General features: G+C 41.3%; 3 protein-coding genes across 4 annotated transcripts in view; all 3 read right to left on the reverse strand.

Moving 5' to 3' along the window:
• The window catches only part of gas2l1 (growth arrest-specific 2 like 1), a 49,834-nt gene extending 46,034 nt beyond the window's left edge, over positions 1 to 3,800 (reverse strand). The window contains 2 exon segments of the mRNA XM_072665119.1: positions 801 to 1,613; positions 3,532 to 3,800. Coding sequence (XP_072521220.1) covers positions 801 to 1,493 — 693 coding nt within the window. The 5' untranslated portion in view covers positions 1,494 to 1,613; positions 3,532 to 3,800.
• An 8,278-nt stretch (positions 3,801 to 12,078) lies between these two features.
• On the reverse strand, positions 12,079 to 26,582 carry ewsr1b (EWS RNA-binding protein 1b). Of its 2 annotated transcripts, none has more exons than XM_072664623.1 (16): positions 26,547 to 26,582; positions 24,264 to 24,300; positions 23,510 to 23,564; positions 23,078 to 23,213; positions 22,535 to 22,724; positions 22,060 to 22,286; positions 21,770 to 21,938; positions 16,559 to 16,596; positions 16,118 to 16,147; positions 15,782 to 15,894; positions 14,981 to 15,110; positions 14,723 to 14,830; positions 14,462 to 14,594; positions 14,266 to 14,351; positions 13,009 to 13,231; positions 12,079 to 12,459 (listed from the first exon to the last, which is right to left on the reverse strand). In XM_072664623.1, the coding sequence occupies exons 1-16, from the start codon at positions 26,560 to 26,562 to the stop codon at positions 12,423 to 12,425; spliced, it is 1,728 nt and encodes a 575-aa protein (XP_072520724.1). In that variant the 5' UTR covers positions 26,563 to 26,582; the 3' UTR covers positions 12,079 to 12,422. The 2 variants fall into 2 exon arrangements, with proteins under 2 accessions (XP_072520724.1, XP_072520723.1); XM_072664622.1 differs by having other exon boundaries at positions 23,078 to 23,216.
• LOC140541831 (claudin-23-like) lies at positions 18,779 to 21,763 on the reverse strand. The gene has a single exon (XM_072664624.1). It carries the CDS (start codon positions 19,939 to 19,941, stop codon positions 19,159 to 19,161), a length of 783 nt encoding a protein of 260 aa, XP_072520725.1. The 5' UTR covers positions 19,942 to 21,763; the 3' UTR covers positions 18,779 to 19,158.
• Positions 26,583 to 26,666: the final 84 nt, after the last annotated feature.

Here is a 26,666-nt window from a genome sequence, read left to right on the forward strand (position 1 = left end):
AAACTGACCTCAACTTAACTCAGCTAGACTTAGACAGCTAGACACTGAATTGAACTGAACTGAATTTAACTATATTAAACTAAACTGAACTAGACTAAACTGAAATTTCCTGAACTGAACTAGACAGGACTGAACTGAATTGAACTCAACTGAAATTAATTAAGCTGAATTTAACTGAATTAAACAGAATTGAATTGAATTGAACTAGACTAGACTGAATCAAACTATACTGAACTGAACTGAACTAAACTGAACTAAAGTTCATTTAATTAAATTGTATTGATTAAATTGAACTGAATTAAACTAAACTGAACTAGACATGACTGAATCAAACTACTGAACTGAGTTAAATGGAAATAAATTGAACTAATCTGAACTGAACTAGATTTAACCAAACTGAGTCTAGACTAAACTGGTCAGGACTGAATTGAATTAAACTGAACTGAAATGAAATAAAATTAGGTGACTTGAACTGAACTGAATCGAACTGAGCCTAACTGAATTGAACTGAACTAGATTTAACTAAACTGAACTGGAGTAAACTGAACAGGACTGAACTGAACCGAGCCTACGTAAACTAAACTGTACTGAATTGAACTAAATTGAACTGAATTGAACTGAATTAGACTTAAAACGAAAAAGACTGAACTGAATTGAATTAAAACAAACTGAATTGAATTGAGCCTAACTGAACTGAATTGAATCAAATTAAGCAAACAAACCAAACCTACCAGCTGGATCCGGAGGGAAAAGAACCAAACCGAGCTGAAGCAAAGTGAACCCAATGTGAACACACTTACCAGCTCGTCCAAATTGCGCATGTCGCACACTCTCCTTTGCGGCTGCCAGATGGGCGCCAGCTCCGGCTCCTCCTCCTGGTCCCGCTCGGTCTCACGCTCGTTCTCACACTTGCCATCCGCCGCGTCCGCCGACCCTGCGGCGACACCCATGCGGTCCCGTTCCCGGTCCCGTTCCCGTTCCCGTTCCCTCTCCCGGCTCTCCTCACGTGCGATCTCCTCCTCGAGCTGCACAAGCACAGGAGCGGGAACGCCGAACCGCGCACCCCTCCTCGCCACCTCTAGGAGGCAGAGCACGAAGTTCTTCTCGCTGCCGCGCTCCACCAGGTCGTTGGTCTCGAACATGAGCACGTCCTTCACGCGCAGCTCGCTGCGACACCAGCCGATGAAGTTGGACACGTTGTCACGAGCCACGAACGAGCCGGGCGCGGCACCACGTGACTGGTATGCCACGTCCCGCCACAGACGGTGGGGCTGGAAGGGGCGCGCGGCGCGGTTCACGTTGTTGGCGTGCTCGCAGAGCGCACAGCCCGTCTCCAGGCTCTCCATGAACGTGTCCACTGTGATGTCCAGGCCGTAGAGCGCGTGCAGCCACTCGGCTAAGTCCTCCTTCATGGCGTACAGGTACTCCTCGCTCGACTTGAAGGGCCGGATGCTTTTGCAGGCAGCAGACTGGATGTTGCTCTGGTCCGTCATGCTGGCGGGAGAAGGGTTACTGACGGTTACCAAAACGTTAGCCGGTGCAGCTCTTCGCCGGACCCCTGTGTGCACCCCGCCTGTGCAACCGTCGATCACGCATGGCGTTGTGTCACGCGCCTACAAGCACAGAAACACATAGCGTAGGTAAAGCGATGCAGGCTAACAGATTAGCTTGTAGCTAGAGCACAGGCTGTGGCTAATATATTAGCTTGTAGCTAGCATGTAAGACTTGTGGCTAATATATTAGCTTGTAGCTAGCACGTAAGACTTGTGGCTAATATATTAGCTTGTAGCTAGCATGTAAGACTTGTGGCTAATATATTAGCTTGTAGCTAGCACGCAAGACTTGTGGCTAATATATTAGCTTGTAGCTAGCACGTAAGACTTGTGGCTAATATATTAGCTTGTAGCTAGCACGTAAGACTTGTGGCTAATATATTAGCTTGTAGCTAGCACGTAAGACTTGTGGCTAATATATTAGCTTGTAGCTAGCACGTAAGACTTGTGGCTAATATATTAGCTTGTAGCTAGCACGTAAGACTTGTGGCTAATATATTAGCTTGTAGCTAGCACGTAAGACTTGTGGCTAATATATTAGCTTGTAGCTAGCACGTAAGACTTGTGGCTAATATATTAGCTTGTAGCTAGCACGTAAGACTTGTGGCTAATATATTAGCTTGTAGCTAGCACGTAAGACTTGTGGCTAATATATTAGCTTGTAGCTAGCACGTAAGACTTGTGGCTAATATATTAGCTTGTAGCTAGCATGTAAGACTTGTGGCTAATATATTAGCTTGTAGCTAGCATGCAAGACTTGTGGCTAATATATTAGCTTGTGGCTAGAGTAGAAAACTCGTGGCTAATATATTAGCTTGTAGCTAGCACGTAAGACTTGTGGCTAATATATTAGCTTGTAGCTAGCATGCAAGACTTGTGGCTAATATATTAGCTTGTGGCTAGAGTAGAAAACTCGTGGCTAATATATTAGCTTGTAGCTAGCACGTAAGACTTGTGGCTAATATATTAGCTTGTAGCTAGCATGTAAGACTTGTGGCTAATATATTAGCTTGTAGCTAGCATGCAAGACTTGTGGCTAATATATTAGCTTGTAGCTAGCACGTAAGACTTGTGGCTAATATATTAGCTTGTGGCTAGCACGTAAGACTTGTGGCTAATATATTAGCTTGTAGCTAGCACGTAAGACTTGTGGCTAATATATTAGCTTGTAGCTAGCACGTAAGACTTGTGGCTAATATATTAGCTTGTAGCTAGCACGTAAGACTTGTGGCTAATATATTAGCTTGTAGCTAGCATGTAAGACTTGTGGCTAATATATTAGCTTGTAGCTAGCATGCAAGACTTGTGGCTAATATATTAGCTTGTAGCTAGCATGTAAGACTTGTGGCTAATATATTAGCTTGTAGCTAGAGCGTAAGACTTGTGGCTAATATATTAGCTTGTAGCTAGCATGTAAGACTTGTGGCTAATATATTAGCTTGAGATTAGAGTATTAGTGATTATATATTTATATATATATATTTATATTTATCCCTCTATAAATGTTTGTTCTGCAGTGATTTTGCTGTAATAACAAACCCAATAATAACAGTAATAATAAGATAATAATTATTAATAATTAATAATCATTAATAGTCGATTCCAGTCGAAACCTGCTTTAAATATTAATAAATATTCATATTAATGAATAACAGAACAATGTTCATCCTGTTAAAGTCAGTAAATAAACAGTAACGCTGCATTAAACTGTATTTTATATAAATTATATTAATTAATATCCTGCTGAACTGAGAGATTGACGCTGTATTAATAACAGTATATTAAATATCGTTAAGAACCGAACTGTTGATTCAGGAATCGACACCGAACCGCGGCGAATCGAACCGAGCTAAGCCGAGTCTTTTACAGACCGCACACACACACACACACACACACACACTGTGTTCGCCCGGGTCAGCGACTGATAACGACCTAAATGAAGACTGAGAGTGTGTGTGTGTGTGTGTGTGTGTGTTACCCATTGGAGCGCGAGGCCGGCTGGTGTGGCTCAGATGGCGGTGAAGGAGGTCCGGTCACTGCGGAGCTGCGGAGGGTTTCATCAACACTCGGAGGCTCCGCGGCTCCAGCCTCTCCCTCCGACCACTCTCACTCTCCCACCCCGCTCACAGGCGCAGTAATCCGGGCCTGGAGGCGCTGGCGGGTCGGGCTGAGCTCGGTGTTCCTCTGCCTTCTGTTTCTGTCCGAGATTCAAACCCAAACTGCTCCCAGATCCAGATCATCCAGCTCCTCCGGCTGGAAGGGGCGGGCAGACAGCAGTGTGTGTGTGTGTGTGTGTGTGTGTGTGTGTGTGTGGGTGTGTGTACTTGTGTGTGTATTGACGGCGTTGTGGGGACCGGTCGTCCCCAGACTAAGAAAAAATTATTATATTATAATTGATTACATCATATGACGTTTAATTAGAGTAAATTAGATTAGATTATACTTCGTGTTATAATTAATAAATAAATGTGAGATAGATTTAACTAACTGATTCAATTTAACTACTAATAATAAGTAAATATTGTTTCATATAAAGTTGACAAATACATGCTGGTCTATTTGTCCCATAAACATGTTTAATAAATCATTATTATATATATTTATTATATATAATCATTATTAGTAAGTATAAGTATATAAGCTAATAAACTAATGCAAACAAATTATAGTGCTGAATATAAAAAAAAACTATATATATATATATATACTATATAAAATAAACATGTTTAATAAATCATTTGAATATATATATTATTTTTTTAATCTGCAGCGCTATAATTTGTTTGCATTAGTTTATTAGCTTATATACTTATACTTACTAATAATAATTATATATATCTAATGAATATATATATAATTATTTATTAAACATGTTTATGGGATATATATGTATACTATATAAAATAAATATGTTTCATAAATAATTTGAATATATATAGCAGACGTATATAAGCTAATAAACTAATGCAAACAAATTATAGTGCTGCATATTAAAAAACAAATAAATAATATATATATATACTATATAAAATAAACATGTTTAATAAATAATTTAAATATATAAATATATCTATATTATTTTATATGCAGCGCTATAATTTGTTTGCATTAGTTTATTAGCTTATATACTTATGCTTACTAATAATTAGTATATATATTATGAATATATATAATAATGATTTATTGAACATGTTTATGGTGTATATATATATATATATATATATATATATATATATATATATATATATACCATATAAAATAAACATGTTCAATAAATCATTATTATATATATATTCATTATATATATATATATATATATATATATATATATATATATATATATATATATATATATAAGCTAATAAACTAGTGCAAACAAATTATAGGGCTGCATATTAAAAATATATATATATACATAATACTTTTTAAAAATAAATAGATTAGATAAATAGAATAGATATTATAAATAACCAACACTCAATCAAATAATCAATAACCAATCAATTATGTGTATGTAAAAAAAAATGAAGCCATTAATAAAATAATAATAATAAGTAAAAGACAGCAAAGTCTTTGTTCGGCTCAGACTCAGAAGAAGCGTTGGCGATCTCAGCCGTGGACAGGAAGGGGTTAATCACTCAGACCTCTGAGAACTTCAGAAGATCTGACTCAAGGGTCCAGCTCTTCCTGAAGGTCAGCCCGGCAGGATGTGATGTCAGAATGGTCACTCTGGGCATTACGGACACAAGCCCAGAACACGAGAGCCTACTGCTGAGAAGATCAAACAATAGATCTGACGAGTGTATTTACATATCCATCATTCAGCCAAAACATTAAAACCACCCTCCACAAGACCCCAGACACTGTCCAGGGGTATCCTATTGGTAGGCCACTACTGGCCACTGCATACCGGGAACACCCCACAAGACCTGCCTGATGTTCTGGAGATGTTCTGATGACCCGGTCATTATCTAGAACATCACAGTTTGGTTCTTGTCAAAGTGTCTCAGATTCTTACGCTTGTCCATCTTTCCATCACCTTCGCTTGCTGCCTTGACAGTACAACAGAACCAGAACCAGAACCAGAACCAGTGTTATTCACTTCAGCTGCCGGTGGTTTTAATGTTATGGCTGGAAGAACAAGCTGTGATAGAACTGATTGTGTCCCACCCATAGTGAAAGAACAGGGGTTGTTCAGAGGTATTCTCAGAAACACATAGACTATATGTCCAAAAGTTTGTGGACACCCATTTTAGTGATTGCACTTAGCTATGCTACAGATGTGCAGATGCCTAGATGTCTAGTACCTGTAGAGAAAACGTACTGCCAATAGAATAGGACTTTCTGGAGCAGGCTGCCTACTAATGCCAGGTGTGGGCTAGAGGGGGATATAAAGCCCCCCAGCATTGAGGAGCTGTGGAGCAGTGGAAGAACTGTGTTCTCTGGAATGAAGGTGGTGGTGGAGCTCCATCCAGTACTTTGGTACAATGGGATGAGTTGGGAACGATGAGGTGGTCTTCCAAAATCTAGTAGAAAGCCTTCCCCTGGACAGTAGAGACAGTTTCTCCAACAAAAGCATGCTAAAGGATTGGTGTCCCAATACTTTTGTCCATACTGTGTATTGTAACTGTCCCGGAGTCTATAAGGGCTTTTCTGATGGCTCCGCTGAATGACTGTCCGTTAAATAGCGGTAGTGTATTCTGTAAAGTCTCCGGGCCAGACTGGGAGTGTGTGTGTGTGTGTGTGTGTGTGTGTGTGTGTGATCATTCCAGCAGCCGAGTGGCCAAAAAGGGGGCCCTTGTTTTGATTTGAAATGCGTCGGTTGTTTCTTTAAGAGAGCTAGACAGAGAGGGTGAGATCATCCTTCAAGGCCTGGATGAATCAGCTTTTCTGCACACACACACACACACACACACACACACTCCATTCCACAGTTCCCTGGCGTGTGAGCAATTGGCTCTGAATCGCCCTTAAAAAGCCGGGTGGTGTCAAATAGCCTGAAACAAAGAAAAGGAAACCTTAATCATCTCACACACACACACACACACACACACACACACACACATGTTTCTTATAGCACTGGAGCTACAGAGCGCTAATGCAGCTAACAAGTAAAGAAGTGTGTGGAGGTGTTCAGGAGTCTGTAACAGACCAGCTTACGTGGTTTCGGACACTGTAAGACTCAGCCGTTATCTAGAACCATGGACTACAGTCTGCTAAACTGCTAAAAACAGTAGCCAGCAGCTAAATCAAGCTGATTGAAGGCCGGGTCTGTAGTTTAGTCCATGTTCTAGATAACGGTCATACAGTCCTACGGTGTCGGAAACCAGATCATCAGGTCTGTAAGAGGTTACCGCACACCTTCGCACGGTTTGAAGAGTGTGTTTGGAGCTAGATCTTATCCAGGGATATAATATGGCTGATTGGCGGCATTGGGAAATATCATCTGAACACACACACACACGCACACACGTACACACACACACACACACGCACACACTAGTGATCTAACACACACACCGTGGACAGTGAGCACACATGCCTGGAGCGGTGGGCAGCCATTGCTGTGGCGCCCATGGAGCAGAGAGGCTGAAGGGCCTTGCTCAAGGGCCCAACAGTGGCAGCTTCCCGAGCCCGGGTATCGAACCCACAACCCTGTCACTAGAGCCCACATATTAAAAACACTCATGAGGTCCGAATCCCAGCTAGCAGAGAACATTACAGGAATATTTTCAGCAAAATATATTTTGAAAAGGTTCTGGCAAAGGTTTGTTTACTAGAACGCTTCTTAAACAGAATTCCTAGTAATTAATAAAAAATAATATTTAATAAATGTGTCATAAAACATTTTATTTAAACATAGAATTAAATATTTTCTGAATTTACAGTTATGAATATTTGACTTGTATCACTTTTTGAATTATGTTTTTTAAACCAAATGTAGAATACCCAGATTCAATTCTGAGAATAAACAAATAAAGATATACAATTATTGTATTTTAATGGAATATAAAATTATATTATATATTATACCACTGAAGAAAGTAATAAATGTGAGGTAGAAGTACTAACTAACTAAAAATAAGTAAATAAATTTCATATGAAGTTGACAAAAATGTTTAATAATCGTATGAAAGAATAAATATAAATATAAATATAAGCATAAACTTATACAAAGAAATCATACACGGTTTAAATAATATATATTAAACATAAAAAAATGGAATAGATATAATATGTAACATAATAAACGAATCAGTTAAAATGTATGTATTAATAAATGTATGTAAAAATAAAACTATGAATAAAAATAAATAATATAAACTATAAATAATTAAATTGACCTAATTAAAAAATACTATCAAATAATAATAATAATAAAAAAAATCCTTGTTTGAAAAAGTCTAGAAAACTTCTCAAATGGAATGTTCTAAAAAATCTAAATAATAATATTTAGAAAATTAAGCAAATATTTCTAGCTGGGATGTCCCAAAAGATATTTGGGTCACGTCAGCCAAAGGCATGGCACCACTGACCAGCACTGGCACTGTAAGTGAGCTGAAAGATGCCATTATTTAATGATAATGTCTAAATATAAAGCATCCAAAACTGTATTCATTTTATATTATATAAATATTAAATATTTACAATGAAAAGAATATTACTATAACTGAATAATAACACTATTTAGATAATAATAATAATAATAATAATAATAATAATAATAAAATAAGTAAAAGTTAATAAAGGCCGTAATTCATCTGTTTGCATTGCTTAATTTGCATAAATCACACTCGCCACACTCAAACCACACCAAGGAGCCGAGAGTGTGTGACAACTTGCTTAAGGGCCCAACAGTGGCAGCTTGCCGAGCCCGGGAATCGAACCCACAACCCTGTTATCAATAGCCCGGCGCTCTAACCGCTGAGCACCACTGCCCCATAGAGCGTTAAGACAGATTCTATGAACATGCTGTGGGCATCACACTGTGACCAAATGTAAGAGCTCAGTGACAACCTGGCATATCTCATATCTCACAAGCCTTTTGGCTCATATTGAAGTTTATACTGCCCCCTGGAGCCCTGGAGATACGTCACCCCAGGCACCCCAGGGGACTAGCCTCGTCCTGACCCTAAACAATTTAGAGGCCTTTAACTTTTAGGGCAATTAAGTCTGAGTCACTGCAGCAGGTTTCAGCTCATTAAACCGCTCATAGCTGCAGTGATTAACACCAGTGAGGACCACTGACTGCTGATCTCCTCCGCGCGGTTCGAGGAGAATGCGACTCTGTAATTACTAATCGTCACTATTATGATGTCATTAGTGTCCCAACCGTGTACTAATAATTACCAGGGGCACTGCCAGGGACGTTGGGCCCCATGGAAAGATATTACACTAGGCTTTTTTTTTTAGGGCCCGTCAGAGTCCTGTTCTACCCCTCTAGCCCACACCTGGCATTATTAGACAGCATGGTGCTGATAGGTTCCTGTTGGTTGATCTGCTCCAGAGAGTCCTATTCTATTGGCAGTTCTTCTCTACAGGGACTAGACAAGCTGTGTGTGCATTTGCACATCTGTGTCAGCTTAAAATAGCTAAATGCAAGCATTACAAGGGGTGTCCACAAACTTTTGGACATGCAGTGTATTTCTGGGCTTGTGTTGCTAATATAGTAGATTGTGAATCAACCTCAAAACAGCAGGTTTGAACCTAGTAGTCAGACTTCAGGGAACCACTGTGTTCTACAAGGGTTCTCCAAGGCTTTCTAAGTTGTGGGTGGTTCTCATACTCAGACAGCCAGAAGTTTTGCTCCAACCAACACAACTGTGGAGCAATTTGAGAACCACCGTCCTAAAGAAGGGTGGGTGGTACCGCAAATGAGATTGTATGAGTGTGAGGAACCTATTTAAAGTTTAAAGAACCTCAACAACTTATTTTTGTCCTAGAACCGTGTACCCAAGTTGAGAACCATTGAGGTGTGCAGTAAATTGGTTCATGTAATGTGCAGGTTCTATAGGCTACCTACTTTGACTCTTAGTAGTGACAGTAGAACCCATTTTAGAAGGTTCTAGATAGAATCATCTACTAAGGATTTGCAACCTAGGCAAAGAACTTGGTTGTTTTGAGTTGTTTGATGGGGTCTTCACTAAAGAACCCCACCAGGAACCATTGCGGTTCTTTTATGGTAGGACAATTAATCTGAGACACACACACACAGGCCTTCAGCTCGGAGATCGGGAGGAGAGCTGTGGGACAGATGTTCAGCACATGTGCTGAAAGCCTGAGCACCGTGCAGCTGAACGTTAGGAGGAGCTCCGGGGTCTGATGATTAAGCCAAGCCTCACTTTCTAAATAACCCTGATGTTGCCAACAGTGAAGATACCCACCGATTAAAAGTTTGTGGACGCCCCTTTTAACGCATGCATTCGGCTCCTTTGCGGACACCGATGTCCAAGCCCTGTAGAGTTCTACTGCCAATAGAATAGGACACTCTGGAGCAGATCAACATCATGACCCTATTGGACCATGCTGCCTAATAATGCCAGGCGTGGGCTAGAGGGGTATAAAGCCCCCCAGCATTGAGGAGCTGTGGAGCAGTGGAAGAGCTGTGTTCTCTGGACTTCTCTAATGCAATCAAATCCTCACAGCAAAGCTTCTTCTCTGGGGTTACTCCAACAAAAGCAAGACCCTTGATTTCAGAAGAAACAGAGGATTAACAGGTGTCCCAATACTTTTGTCCATATAGTGAGGTTTCTCACTGGCAGCAGCTGGCTGACCTGGTGATAGACGTCCTATTAGACACACACAATAACTTCCCGGCCTTTCTAGCCCGTTCTTCACACCGCAGCCCAACCAGGTCAGGGCAGAAACTGCTTGGCTGGAACAGCACGAAGATTAATTTTGCATGAAGCTTGGTTTTATCCCTGCGTGATCGAGAGCGGCCTCTCGCAGAGGCTTAGTCATGCTCGGATAACAGCTGGCATAACCCTCCCTGAACAGTCAGCAGAAACCCAGCCTCGGCCTCTCTGCCCTGCAGGAGCTTTAACGCTCGCAAGTGGGGCTCAAGCACCATCTGCTGGCGAAAGCTTAAACTGCACCAATATGGATTCACAAGCCAAAAAATAAATGAATGGGAGCAGTTTGAGAAGCACTACCCCAGAGAACAGTGGGTGGTACTCTTTAAGGAACCATGTTTGTATGAGATGAACACTTGAACCGTCTTAGAACGCCAAGGAGTTCTGCTCCAAACTGCAACACTGGAAGCTAAAAACAGACAGATTTGAGAACCACTGCCCTAAAGAACAGTTGGTGGTAGCTGAAGGAGCGGTGTTTTTGTGTGAGGTGAGTGAAGAACCACCTCCACACCAGAAAGATTAGAGAACCCCGTTTGTTTTAGGAGTGTAAGCATGAAAAATCGTCCTACTGTAAATGTATATGGTGTATGAAGAACGCTTCCATGTTTAAAAACCAGGTTTGTATTATGGAGTGTTAAGATCCTCCACACACTTAACAGGGTTCATACACCAACCAACCTCCAATTCAAGGACTTTCCAGGACTTTAAAGTGCCAAAAAATTAAATTCCACAACAAAAAAATAAATAACTAACAAATAAAAATTGATGTTTGGTCCACGCTAATAGCTGGGAGATAGTCCAGGCTACTTAGTTAACACCACAATGCGTGGTCATGACCCCACAGCCCAAACTGTGCAGTCATATGAAATACAGGCAGCGATTGGTCATGTGAGAAATGACGCTACAGTAAAGTTCTGTTCCACATTATAATATAAAATGACGACAGGAGCTCATTACAATATTTTCCATGACTTGTACTTTTCAATTTTGTTATTTTCCAAGGATTATTCAGTCCTGGACTTTAGCAGGTTCATTTCTCATCACTTCCCAGGACCTGTATGAATCATGTCTGCATAGGAGATGGTGTGTGAAGAACCTTTAAAAGAACATCCACACCATGTCCTTGCAGTGCCAGCCTCCCTGCTCTCTCTCCAAGACCCACTGAGATGTACAGCACGTTTTACAGTGTATACACCCTTCATTATAAGGAGAATCGACAGTGAGGACCGTTAACTTTAAGTGCTAGACAATTGTTATTCCACTATAATTAGAACATTTCTACATCATGTAAACCCAGACGACCACATTTTATTCAAAGATCTAACCGGTATTTTTAGGAAAACTGTCTTAAAGCAGTGTTATTAGAATGGGTATTTTTTGCTCTTGAGCGCCCCCTAAAGCTGCAAAGTGCTGCTGCAAAGACAAGTCACACTTTGGACAGCTTTAAATGTGCATTTCTGGACAAGGCTGTAGAGGTGGTAGAGTAATACTACAGAATTTCACACCAATATGACTATGGGTTAGGCAGCGTTACACAGCAGTTCTGGAGAGAGGGTCTCCTCCTGCAGCTCCACCACCAACACCAGCATGATTCTCAAAGTGACACAGAATGAGGTTTAAAGTCAGCCAATTAAACACCTCAAATGATCAATAAACAAGATCGGAACAGGGAATCCATCTGAAAAATTTATTCTCAAAAAGATTGTTTGTGTAGTAGACTGTTATACGGTGAGGAAAAGGAGTAAAACGTCCAGTACAAAATGGAAAAACGGACAATATGGGGAATTGTACACTGTGAAAAAGCAAAGAAACAAAGCAGAAAAGGCAACAGAACTAGGCTTAACTAAAAGCAACAATAAAAGTAAACTCTTCAAGAGTAAAAAAAAAAAAGAAAAAAAAAAAAGGAAAAGGTGTCAAAGATTTGATAACCATATAAATATGGACGTGTAAATTAAAAAGACCATTTTAAAAGTACACCCCTTTACACAGGCTGCTCACTCCTCACATCTGTGGTGCTTTAGTAAGGCCTGTCCCTGCGCTCCTGACGGTGATCCCTGCAAAGACAAAACAAAAACAAGCTGGGGTAAAAAATACTGACCCAAAGTGATCAATAAGAGCAAATTACTACTTCTACAAGTCATCTGGAGCAGATACTCCAAAGACTAGCTTAGTCTGGAGGGCTATAAAGCCCCCAGCAGTCATCTTTGGAGTAGTGGGAGCGTGTCCTGTGGATGGAAGGTGACGGGCCATCGATCTTACCAACACTCTAATAAGCCTGAATGCAAGCAAATCAGTAATGCTAGTTTCATTAGTTAACGTCTTTCTACAAGAGACCCTATTCACTCCCTTCATTTCAGAGGAACCGATCATCCAAAATGAGCACCTGACCTTGAGTCTTCTAATGCAATCAAACCCTCACAGCAAATGTTACAACACCTAAAGTAAAGCATTTTCATCTAGAAGGGATGTGTCTGCAGTTATTTATAAAAAAAAAAAGCTGAGCCTGGACGTTCACCTCAATAGGACATCACTGAACACCTGGGACTTTCAAGCAGGTAGAGCTCAACTCTGTAGGATGAGGTAGATCATAAGGGCGACCATACCTCCCATCCATCTTTCCTGGGGGGCCCATTCCCCGTCTGCCTCCGCGGTCCATAGGGGGTCCTCCTCGGCCTCCTCTAAATCCACCTCTGTCCATTCCTCCTCTCCCTCTGAAGCCTCCATCTCCACCCCAGCCTCCTCGCATGCCTCCGGGGCCCATGCCAGGGGGTCCACGGTCCATCCCGCGGCCACCACGGCCCATACCACCACGGCCACGGTCGCCACCTGAAAGACATGAAGATACACACGTTGATACACGGCCAACCCATTCTGAATGACTGGACCACGCAGACAATGAAGAACTGGTGGAACTCTACCCTTCTAAAATGAGATTAAAAAGATACCGCCACCATTATTATTAATTAATTAATTTAATATCCAAGATAACATTGAGTTTTTGCACTCCCAATTTTTTATATGTAATATAATTTCATATATTAAGTATATTTTAAATTATGATCATTTAAGGGAAATAAAGAATTAGGTTATTCCAAACAAGGCAGTTACAGATGCAGCAGAAGAGAATTTAACCACTAGGGGCACACTCATCAGGTTTAAAACAGTGGGATCAATCGATTAATATGTTTAGCGGCGTTAATCACAGCATTCTGTGTTAATTCTGATGACTAACAAGTCAAACAGTCAAACTGCCAGCTAGCACGTCCTTGGAGAACAGGTAAATGTGCAGGGTGTCAAACTGTCTAGAGGAACATTTATTCTTCATATAATCAGAGAAGTTTAGAGAACTTTAGCCTCAATAGAGAGGAAAAAAAACAACTAAGATAAATGGATGATCCGTCATTGGGCTGGATTAAGACAAGAGGAGCAGCTGTGTGTAAGGAAATGAGTTTAGATTTAAGACATTTCAGCATAAATAAAGTGTAATCTACACTCAGAGCTCAACAGCAGAGACCGGGCTTACATCACTAAATAAAAGCACTATAGACTCTAAAAAGAGATCCATGGAGGAAGTCAGGGCCAAACTTGGGGAGACGATTATTAGCATTAACAAGGTTACAGCACTAGTTTAGAATAATAAATATTACATTTAGTAGAATCATTTGATGGGGATTTTTTTTTAAATCACCTGTTAAATAAAAGTAGTAAAATGCTGCTGCTTTAAGAGCAGAAAAGTCTGTCCTCACTGTGGCTTCGCTAAATTTTCTTTACACTTTTGCGAGACAAAACTACCGCAAGACTTGCTCATTCATTATTTCTTCTAAAATCAAGGCTATTAAGGCATCATGTGAGAAATGTACCTTCAGGGGGTCCCATGCCCTCTGGTTTGGGAGCTTTGCACTGGTTACACTCCGTCCTCCAGGAGAAATTCTGGTTTCCGCAGCCACTGCACAACAGGGGAGAGCAATAGGTCATCACATACGCAGCCATCTTCAACATCAATGTGCCACAGCCGTCAGTTCACTGAACGTGCAAGGTCATCAGAAACAAACTCACGGGTTTGGGCACTCCCAGTCTCCTGCTCTTTTCTGCACATTGTTGGCCCCTGGTGGTCCACCCCAGCCCATGCCGCCTCTGGGACCGCCACGGGGAGGAAAGCCTCCTCTTTCACCCCCTCTGCCCATCATGCCTGTGAATAATAAATCCTCATTAAATTCAGCAAACAGGTGATCAATACTGTGAATTCCTCCCCTTATATGTCATATACAACCTCAGATTCAGAATCTTAATGATCTGTGTTACTGAAAGGAACTTTACCGCCACGATCAGGGCCTCCTCTCATGGGCATGCCTCCCCGCATCCCTCCTGGCATGAGCTTCCTGCGAGCCATCGACACCTTCAGCCTCCGGCCCTGAAACTCCTTACCTGGAAAAGACAAATAGGAAAGAAACCGAATTAATTAATTGAAATAGACAACAGGTCCATGCTAAACCCTGCCCCAAAAACAATGTATATTTTAACCCTTAAAATGCTGGAGGAGGGACTATACAATTAAAATAAATAAATAAATCCAACCATCAAAGTGCTCCACAGCAGCTCTGGCGCATTGAGGCTCCTCATAGGACAGAGTGGCGTCTCCCTTCGGCTTGCCCGTTTCTCGGTCTGTGTAAATGTTGATGGCTGGTTGGCCCAAGCGACGGTTTATCTGTGACGGACAACCAGAAAAATACAAGAGTAAACAATCTAAACTTTATTTGACCCATTATATTATATAAAAGGTCCATTATTTATATCTTTCCCTGTTCTTATTCTTGAGTGGTCCATCTTGTCTATCGTTTGGATTTTAGCCCTCCAATTTTAAAATGGGAAATTGCACCAAGTTCTGTTTTACTCTTTAGTTTCCTTTAGTTTAACTGCACAGTAAAGCACCAAGACGAAACCTTAATGTTTATTAACAATAATAATAATAATATCATCATCATCTATCTACATCGACGATCCCTGCCCCTAGTTCACTAGTGTGTATTTGCTCACTACCACAGATGGGTCAAATGTGGTAGACAGTTCGCTGTACAGTGAGATATGTGCACCTGTACCTTTAATAAAAACACTGCCATCTACTGACAGTTTGTTCCTTCTCTTGTGAAGTTTGAGATACGAGGTTCGAGACAATAGAAGTACAAAGTGCAGTAAACTAAAGGATAAAGATGGACATTTATGACTGTCATAATTATGCCAGGATTAGCCGGTGTGCACCACAAACGCTGACTTACAAGTCATCACTGTCCCTCTTACTCTACAGAGGTCATTTTCTTATGGGCCATTGACCTGCTGTCGTACTTCCAAACGACACTGACTGAGGAAATGGGCACTCACCCGGATGGGTCCGCAGTGTTTGAAGAAATCAGCCATTTCGGGCAGTGTTGCGTTCTCAGTAAGTCCGGTAATGTAGATGGTGCTGTTCTCAGAGTCATCCTGCTCTTGGTGTCCTGAGGAAATGGGGCAGATGGATGGATAAGGTTATTTTTATTTAAGAGCTACACAGACTGTAGGCAACTTCATTAGATAAAAATGAGAAAATGACATTTACCAGGTATTAAGAGTTATCTTGGAGTAATTTAATTACTATATTAATATCTCGATTCATACTTCAAGTAATACATGCAAACCAACCCAAAATAAGACAAGCCAAGCATATAATATAGTGCTCACCCGTTTCATGATCCATTCCATCCCGGGGTCCTGATATCGGCAGGATTGAAAGAGATAGAGAAAAGAAAAAGACCACCGTTAAGTACAGCTGGAGGTGCAGCTTGGATTTCAGGCATCAGTATTTGGTAAATTTAATTGCCCATGAGAAGATACAGGTCTGTTTTCAGGGTTTCCCTGGGTTGTCACCGTTTTAAAGAATGGGGGAACAAAAAGAAACCATCCTTCAGGGAAGGGACACTGGTTCAAAACCTCTTTGAAGGAACCCCATTTTAAAATTCAGACACCCAACCATCCAAAAAGTTACATTTTGTGTGTAAAGTTTGGGAGGAAAGTAAAAGGTGGAACACCAATAGAAGATCTTTTATGGGCTTACAGGCATAAATGGACTCAATAATAAACTCAGAAGTGGACTAGCCAGTGTAATACTCTTTAGGAACTTACCACCAGGCTTACTGAAGCCACCTCTGTCTCCAGCCATGCTACGAATGAAGATATGAAGGCGAAATTCCATTTAGTCTTGAACCAAGGTAACTTGAACAGTGCATGGACACAATTTTCTCCCTCATTTTTGTTTGTCATTAAAAAAAATCCCCAAAAACACCTCATTGCAGAAAAGCCTTATAAATAACACCATTAAGAATGTTTTTTAAAAAAAATCTGTTTTACACCAAATTTCCACAGGATAAACCTTAAAATACACACACAAGAAATCCCAAATAAATTAAAATTAAGCCCTGGTTTCACAAAACAAAATTTGCTTAGAAGTGTTTAAGAAACCGCACCATTAACCCCTTATATTTATACACAAAACCCCTCGTAATTACAAATAAAAAAAGCAAACACATCAATATAAAATACAAACAAGTTTGGAAAAATAACTAGTATTGAAAATGTACACAAGTCACATTACAAAAGAAAATAAATAAACAAATTAAAAAGTTGTAATAAAACGCTGTTCCCCTTCGCTGACGGCTTTGAAATGGAAAGTACTTAAGTACTGATGTTCTTACATGGATCTCTGTAACCTGTAGCATACAAATACGACATTGTTAAAATAACACCTTGGAGAAGAACAAAGTGAATGACAGTAGATTTGGCAAGACTGTAAAATGTAATTCCAAAAGGTTTCATTTTAAAGCATATTTTAAACAGTAAACAAAAGACAATCAATGAGGGTCTTAAAAAAACCCCACAGCATCTTAAAGTTTTGCCAATAATAAAATGGGGAAAGCTGGAATTTTAGCAATGGAAAGGTTAATGTGTGAAAACTTCAATTGTGCAAGTTTATGTGCTTACCGTCTCCACATAACACAATGGCATTAGAAATGAGTGTTAACATGTACCGGACCTTTGGATTGGCTCCTCTTCTTGATCACTTAAAAGTAAAAACTGGATTTATACCAGCCCCCCTCCCCACCCGAAAAACAAGGCTACCATCTGACCAATAACTCCTGGGTTTATCCATAATAATGCAGTAAGATAAGTGGATAGTTCTGATCACAGCATCACTGGGAACCTTAATTGTCTCCCAGCAATTAACTGCCCCCCCCCCTGAACAAATCTCTCAGCTTAATCCTAGACTTATTTCTATATTAAGTCTTAGTGTTAAACCACACAAAAACAAAATTAACCAAATCAATGAATAAATCAGTTTCTACTGTTCTACATATACGGACAGAACCCCAAGTTACAGATTTTCCCCAATTCCCTGTTTTCCAGCTCAAAAAAAAAAAAAAAAAAAAGTGCTAGTTTGGTTTTAATAATAATCCAAAAAATGTGAAGATTTCATAATAGTTCATTAAAAAATAAATGTAAAAAAATTAAAACCCCACACAACACTAACAAGTCCATTTTCATGTAATTTGTACAACCAAAATGTTCAAATTGTCCTGCATTCCCTCGGCTTAAATCTGCACCAAATTACAATTAAATTAAACTTTGCGTCAATGTGCCAAAACCCTTACAAACATACCAAAGCTTGATATTTTCGTCCACCATTTAAAATAAAGGTGTGAAAATAAGTGGCCTTAAATTCATAAACTGAAACCAGTCAGTCATTTCTTTAATGAGTCAATAAAGACAATTTGATTCTAGTATAATTCCAGCAAATTTGTAGCATAAGATACTTATTGAAATGAATTTTGATGCATCACAATAAGATTAAAATTAAAAAAATAAAATTGCTAAATTAGTTTGAGCACAAACCCTGATTACTTTGAGAAAATCTCCAGTGACCAAAAAAAACCCAGCCATGGGAAGGTTGATCTTGAAACAGCAGCTCAAAATAATTAAAATGAATCACTTGTTTTGTGCCGAAAGACCCAAAAAACGCAAACCAAAATTCAGAATAAAAAAAAACAAACAAAAACAAAACAAAAGTTGAATATAATCTTGAAATCCGACCCTGATGATTAAACTCGAAAGCCTTCATAGGAAACCCCCAAATCCACACCATTCAACTTGGCTTAACACCAACTTGGGGTATAATAAAAGTTACTCTGAGAAAATTACCTTCTTAAAATTTTGTGCGTCAATGGTTTTTAGGTCTCTCATACACACACACAAATTTTTTATATATATATATATATATATATATATATATATATATATATATATATATATATATATATATATATATATATATATATATATATATATAAAAAGCCTGCCATACCAGCACTGCAACAAACAGCCCCAAATAGTAAAAACCCCCACCCCTAAGATTAACCATCAGCATTAGGGATTTTAGTACAGGTGTCCACAGCATACTGATATTTGAAAAACGAACTGGTCCACATTATTTCCATATTCATCAACCCATAAAAACATACGTAAATGAGACACGCTTGAAAGAGGGAGATGCCCAACTACACCTTTACAATTAGCCCAAGGGTAGAGACCTTAAATTGATGACTGAAATTTTAATATCCATATATAAACAAATTCCCCAAAACCCACTTAATTTAACCTAGTCTCCAACTCTCCAAATATTCCAAATCAAGTCAGTCAATCATTCAGGAGCTTCACGACTCCCCTTTCGGCTACATTTTGTCCTCTTGCGAATCTCTGAAATTTGGACCATTGCCGATTCCTCCACTTACACCGGAGAGCGTGATCCGCCAAAGGTGCCATGGCATTTCCCCTTGTGGAGAAGGTCCAGTTTCAAGACCTTTGTGGCCGTACAGCCACGTTGCGACAAACAGGAGGAACCCTCCAAGAACTTCCATAATGCCCCCCAGGTAACCCAGAAAAATGCAAATGCCCAGGCGAATTTCCGAAGAGGGGGAAGTGATGTCGGTCAGAAGGTGAGCGTACCACGCCACGGGCACGATGGCGAGAAGCCCCGAACAGACAATAACAAACCCTCCGAGACAAACACTCGTCCACCTCGGCCTAACAGTCCAGCAGCGGACTCCCAAGGTCGCCACGGCCAGCCCGACCACGGCCATAACCAGGGAAGCGACCATCATCCTCTGCGCAGTCTCTATGACTCGGTGGTCGAAGTACTCTTCGTCCTCGCCGTCACAAACGACACCAGACAGCGATCCGTAGTAGCTGCAAGTGTGCCATATTCCCTGGCACAAGATTAGATTGGGATCTTCTCCTGTGATATTGTGGACAGTGCGCCAGTGTGGGGCTACCATGCTGGTCAGGTCCAGGAGCCAACCGCAAGGGGTCAAGACCAAGCCGAACACTACTACGCCCGGAGAACGCATGGTGGATCGTTCAACACCGAAAAGGCCGAGCTCCAACCTTATAAAGTCGCACCTGAACGAAACCTGGAGAGGGCGTATCCCACAAATTCCCACACTAGTGCACATCATGTGACCACGTACTGAACTTTCCTCAATAACACCTCAGGTTTCAACAGCATTACCTTACAGTCCAGGGGGAGAGCAGGTGGTAGTCAAATGACCAAGATCACACTGTGATTGTTAGGCTACTGGTGCAGCAATCGCTTACAAAAGCCACACAAGTAGCCTATATGGAGCTCACTATTGCATAAGACCCAACGGGTGTAACAGAACACTGTTAAAACCCACCATTCATCCATCGCCAGGTTTGTTAGGTCTTTTAAACACAAAGGACCCTGCAATGACGTTCAGAGCCACAGCAATAATGAAAGGCTTCTATAAATACCCATAACTTTGGAGAATAATCATGTGATGAATGGACTGTGAATCAAAGGACATTAAATTAATTCACAATTTTAATATCAAACCCATCAGTTATGAAAACCTTTCAAGCTTGAAAAGGTGGAGGACTCCTGGCTGATGTAGCCAACTAGGTTTACCGGCCCACAACAGCACTAGGACTTAACCAAGCTCATATTTCTAGTGAATTTCACCTCTAATAACCTATTATTCTATCTAGCAAACAGAGACTTCTGAGGGGAATAGCTAGAAGCATCAGGTGGGGTTGATTGTGTGGTTGGAGCATAAGAGTGTACAGGAAGGGGTGGAGGGGTGGGGTGGGAGATCCAGGAGCAGGCCTGACGACCAATTTAAGCTACATTCATACAGCAGGTAAAAGTGGCGCAAAACTGTGACACACTGAATGACATTTTTAGTCCGGGGCACTTACTGAAACCCGCACAATTCACAGTAGGCCTGAACAGCTAGATCGGAATTGACCAACTGACCATTGACCCCCCAATCAATACAACTAGATAATCATTGTAAATGTGTGCCAAGAAGGGAAGATGTGCATCCAGATCTTCCAATCCAGTGAAGTAGCCGCAATGATGCCACAGTGACCCATTATTAAAAGCTTAAAATTGGCAGCCAGCCGTCACGGTTGACTCACATATTGATGGATTGACCAATTCCAATTAAGAAGGTGTGAACAGCCTTGGATTTACATTTTAAAAAGTGAATTATGTGAATTAACAGCCTTATAGCGTGCATATGACTCCAGACATACAAGGTCAGTCTTCCGCCTTATTTAACACACCTGACTCAACTCAGTTACAGAGGACATCGCAAACAGCATTTTTTTAAAATGGGGTAAAACACCAGGTAAAATCTCCAGAGCTGTGGCTCAGAAAGAACCCAGGGACATACCAGAGTTAAAGGAAAAATGTTAATGTTCACTTTAAGGATCAAAATAGTCAACTAACCCATGATTTTACCAAAGACTAATATAGAATTTTAATTTTTTTTTATTCTACATGCAACTCCCTGGAGCAGGCGCGGACAACTCCAGTCCTGGATGGTCGGATTACTCCAGTTATGCTTTTCCTGCTCAAACACACCTGATTCAACTCACCTGTTAATTGCCAGGTTAAATAGATCTATTTGCAGGAAAATCAGCAAACTGTGCTGGACTCTGGCCCCTGTTGCCCACCCCTGCCCTGGAGGGTCCATGTATCGCCTCCCATCACATGTACTACTAGTTGAGCGGATTTGAGAATCTGAGATACGCAATTGGGGGAAAAAAAACGATCATCCACTTTAGCAGACTGTCTAATGACTGGAGTAGTTCTTCAATTTTATCTAATTTAAACGTCACTCTGCCTCAAATTTTTCTAAGCAGAATGGCTCAGTGACAGGAACAGAACTGAAGCTGATGAGCAAACCATCTCCCGTTGACCTGTCGGAGGAAGCGGAAGCGGTTATTCAATAAGGAAAAAACAAAAAGGTAATAACTTACCCCATTCCTCCACGGCCCATTGGCCCACGGCCCCGTGGCCCTCCACGCATGCCTCCCCTGTCAAAGGAGTCCCGGCCTGGGCCGGCAGAGTCCCCTGCTCCTCCGTAGCCCCCACGTGGCTGCTGAGAGCCAGGGTATCCCCCACTCACGCCACCCTGACTATACCCACCTGCAGAGGAGAAACCAGCTACAGTTAGGGCTCCAAAAACATTAAGCTGCCAATCAATCAATCACTCAATCCAATTCTAATTAACACTACAGCCATTTCCAATAGCTTAACACAGACTTACTATACTGATCATAGCTCTGAGGGGTGCCATGCTGGTTGTACTGGCCAGGCTGAGGCTGACCGTAGGAGCCATTGGCCTGTGGAGGGTAGGCTGCAGATGCAGCCTGCTGGGGTGCTCCATATCCGGCTTGCTGCTGGCCTCCATAGCCAGCCTGCTGACCCTGGTAAGCCGCTTGTGCCTGTGAATAGCCAGCCTGGGAGTAGGAGGGCTGGGTGGTAGCAGTGTAACTACAAAAGAGAAAGGAGGACCAAATTAGCAGAAAGGAAAATAAGGAGAACTCATAGCACCAGAATTACCCTGCTTAATTACACCCTTTCTAAACCCAGTAATGAACTGGTGAATTGGACCAACGTGCCAGAGTACAAAGCGTGCTTAGGTACGTTATTTAAGCTTAGATTACACCGGTATTCAACCCTAGGCATTCAACAACAGGAGGCTCTGTGGGACCATCCTGCAGATATACAGATTTGGGTACCTCTGCGCAGCAGAGGCAGCAGGCTGCTGGCTGTAACCGGAATAGGCAGGCTGAGCGCTGTATCCGGGCTGGGTGCTATAGGAGGCCTGCGCAGCAGGGGTCGCAGTAGAGTTGGCATAGCCGCTAGCCCCGTAGCCCTGAGCAGGCTGGGTGTAGCCTTGACTTCCAGACTGGGCAGCACCATATGCAGCTGTAAGAGACAAACCTAGTTACACTTCTTTCAGATAAACATTTAAACTGTAAAGTTTGATCAAGCTTAAAAATAATAATAAAAATGATCTGACCCAAGGCCCAATATTTTAAATGGTTCAGGTATCAGCTATTTTAAGCCTAATGCAGTACACAGTCTTCGATTTAACAATGCTGTTCAGAGGCACCACCTCAAGGCACCATTAACTGACATTACTGCTCAGTGGTCAGGGAGGCAAGAGATTAAAATATTAAATGCTATAAAACTGGAATTTCACAGTAAATAGGCCAGAATGTCTGATTTTAGAAACTGATGCTAAAATAAATGTCTTAAATCACAAATGCCAAACAAACCTGGAGTAGCTGATTGTCCATAAGAGGCGCCATACTGCTGCTGTGCATAGCCACCAGCAGGGGGTGCAGTTTGGCCATAAGCAGACTCCGTAGCAGCCGGCTGGCTGTATGAGCTGTAGTCTGGCTGAGTGTATCCCTGCTGTAAACAAACACAGGTACATGTACACCTTGTACAAACGGACCTCCCACCCCACTTTCAGGTCTGGTTCACACCCACAGAACGACCCTAAAATACAACTCAAATTAATAAGCAACTCATGTGACCCCCAGGTCTCATTCCCACCCTCTCATCACTCCTAGTAGTCATGGAAAGTGTTCAGCCAGCCCAGAGACCCTCCCTGAGATCACATTTTACTTCAACAGGAACAGTATATGACTACATATACATCAGACAAAAGATGCAGTGAAAATCTGCAGTGTTTTAAATCATACCTGTGCAGTTTGCCCGTATCCCTGAGCAGGCTGAGCTGCAGCATATGAGCCATACCTGTAACAAACACAGCATCCACTCACTGAATTTGCTTAAAGCTTAAAGCTGTCAGAGTTACGGTGCTGATGGGGGTGTTCTGTCGTGGGCAACACTATTTAATTAGCAGTGAAAATTTGCAACAGGTTAATTACGGCTGGGTAAGAGTAAAAATGCTACGTCACGATATTCATCACGACACATGTAATTACGGACCAAATACATCATACAGCATTCTTAAACACTACTATTCAGACACCCTCCCAGAGAGTACAGTTATTCTGAATTCATTTAATTAAACCAGTCTAATTACATTTTGCATATTGCTTGTAATGAATAAATAAATAAATAAACTGTGCATCACGATATGATAAAATATCGTCATATTGCCGAGCTCTAACTATTTGTAATGAAACATGCAGCTGATCCAGGTCATTAAGGCACCAATATCCTCAATATGCTTAGAAAGAGCTTAGCACTTCATGATAAAACTGATAACTGATCACGATAAGAAAATATCCTCATATTGCCCAGCTGCAAGTCCAATATACTGAGCTTTGCTACAAAGATGCCATCTGTCTGGTTAGTCTCGTCAATTACTTCATGTAGAAGAAGCCCTGAGCTGCAAGCTCCATCAGGTTTGTAAGATTTAGCATAGCAGTGATGAGAACAGTGATATTTAGGCTTGATATGGGGCAATTAGGTGAAAAACGGACTTACGCTTGCTGGGCACTGGCCTGATTGTAGCCACTGTAATCTGCAAAAACAAAGGAGTTAAGGCAGGTGTTAATTAACTGGAGAGGAATTCAGACTTCTACATTGCCCAATTTACATCACACACCAAGCTAGGAAACACAGGGTGTTAAAATAATGATAATTACACTGCCCTGCTACACCATGACCCCACATGCAGAGGCGCATCGGTACATAGAGGTCTGAATAGGCACAATGGGACTTACACCAACATCTGCATTCCAGCTTTTCACGCTCGTTTGTAAAAGCACAGCTTACATCAACATAAATGGGGCCGGCAGTTCAACACTGGCAGCAGGGAGGCGGAGGTTGCAGCGACGGTTGTAGCCAACATCATGACCCTGGCGTTAAACATGGCTAGGTTTGAAGGAGTGGTCGCCGCCCTCCAGCTTCAGACCTAAAAGGTGCAAGCTCCCAGTAGAGCCTACAGCCACCTACTGAGCCTGGAGCAGTTTACCACCACCCCATTCACAATGAGGTTATAAGGGGTGTCGCAGCAAGACATGCTTTTTATATGGGACGCAATCCTCCTAGGGAAAGACCCGTCCTCACTACTGATATTCAGTACCAAGTAGGGTCAGTGCTGCAGTGTCTTTTGTATTTACTGTATTGGTGATTTGATAATGGTAGGCACATCATAATGTCATTTTTTAACACTATACTTTTGTATGGCTGAAACTTAAAGCCTATTGACTTCTGATTGAATTTTACTAATAAATAAATACATAAAGAGTAGAACTGCTTGCAAGTAGTGTGTTTGTTGGGGTACACCGGCTAAACAGGAGCATCCAATTACCCCAAAAACATGCACCAGGCCTGACTACAACTCAAGCCCATGTCCTGAATGAACAAGCAGCCAAACGGCACAAAATACCACCCTTTTCCAGGCAGGAATTACCTTTACATTTTATAAAGCATTACAACATCTTGGATTTCGGGTGGCAGGCTGCTGGTACGAGTACTACTGAGATTATAAATACATTAGAAGTCTACCTGGAAACCTCTCAAATACACCCACAGGGGTGAAATATTAATGGTTTGGGCTGAGAAAACCTTTCTAAGTCCAACTGGAGTGAGAAAGACACTCAATGATCCTTACAGAGCTCCTGAAATACCAAGGATAGAAAAATACTGGGATAAGCTACACTCCAATATAACAAGCTCTACACCTCTAATAATCTAAATAATTAACCCCTTCATTTAGACACTTTAGTTAGCCTGGGGAGGAAGATCAGCTTATTAAAAATATATTTATTAAATATATTATACTTCACAGGCTCCTTAGAACCCCATTGGTTTTGGACTCTTGCAGAAACGCCCTCTAGCGTCTGACTGGCGGAACTGCAACTCCCACTTACTATAAACTGTGACACCATTTTTTTTTAACACCCAAAGTATGGCGATACTAAAGAGGTATCGATTATTATCCCTCCCCTAAATATCTTCAGACTCAGAAAGAGAAGAGGGCACTTTCCCCTCTTTATCTGGGGGAAATACACAGCCTGCTTCAGGCCTTCTCTACAGCAGCTCCACCAGCCAGCCACCAACTACCTTAACACCTCACATCTGACCTTATTTATTTAATAGCCCCTTAAATAGTATCTATAAGTACTCAAATTAATAAAATATTAAAATATGACTTCTTAGCTTACTTTTACCAGCTTTAAAGTTAAGTTTAAAGACGTTTGCATTAAGATTAGTTAGTTTTTGGTATTTATTATATATTTTTTAAACTTTAACTAAATGTTGTGAGAGGTAATGTGATGTTTAAGTGGATTAGGCTGGAGGTTTCTAGCTAAATTATCTAAATCCACACAAAGGAGCCCCCAATTTCAGTCTCCCTAACAGCGTGCAACGTGTTATCGTTAACCTACATACGACTTTTAACCCAATATTCAGCACAAACAAAGCCTAAACGGCTTGTAACAGCCCTGTAACTATATTCACACTTGTATTAAGCCACAAAACAATCCCAAAAACACGTATTTCTGTATTTTTAGCCACCACCGTATGCACAATCGGCACGTTAGCCGGCTAGCGTTAGCTAGCAACCTCAGCAAACCGCCAACCTCCGGGTCGGCCGGCACAAACGGCGGGATTTCAGCTAATTACCCCAACCAAAACTTCTCCAAACCTGCCTATTTTACATCGAGAGACACTCATCTATTTTTTTAAATCGCATTCCAGACTCGGGCGTATCTTTAAAAGGAGAAAACATCGTGTAAACGTCTGTATTCCGACTCTACTCACTTGTAGCCGACGCCATCGCTCCCTCGTTCTGCGGCTTGGTCAACCTGCGCATGCGCCCTTCGCTGCCGCTTAAGATATACCGGCGTACCAACACGGGCGCGTTAACAGAAGAAGAGAGGA

The sequence above is a fragment of the Salminus brasiliensis genome, chromosome 20, assembly GCF_030463535.1.
Source record: "Salminus brasiliensis chromosome 20, fSalBra1.hap2, whole genome shotgun sequence".
Lineage (NCBI taxonomy): Eukaryota > Metazoa > Chordata > Actinopteri > Characiformes > Bryconidae > Salminus > Salminus brasiliensis.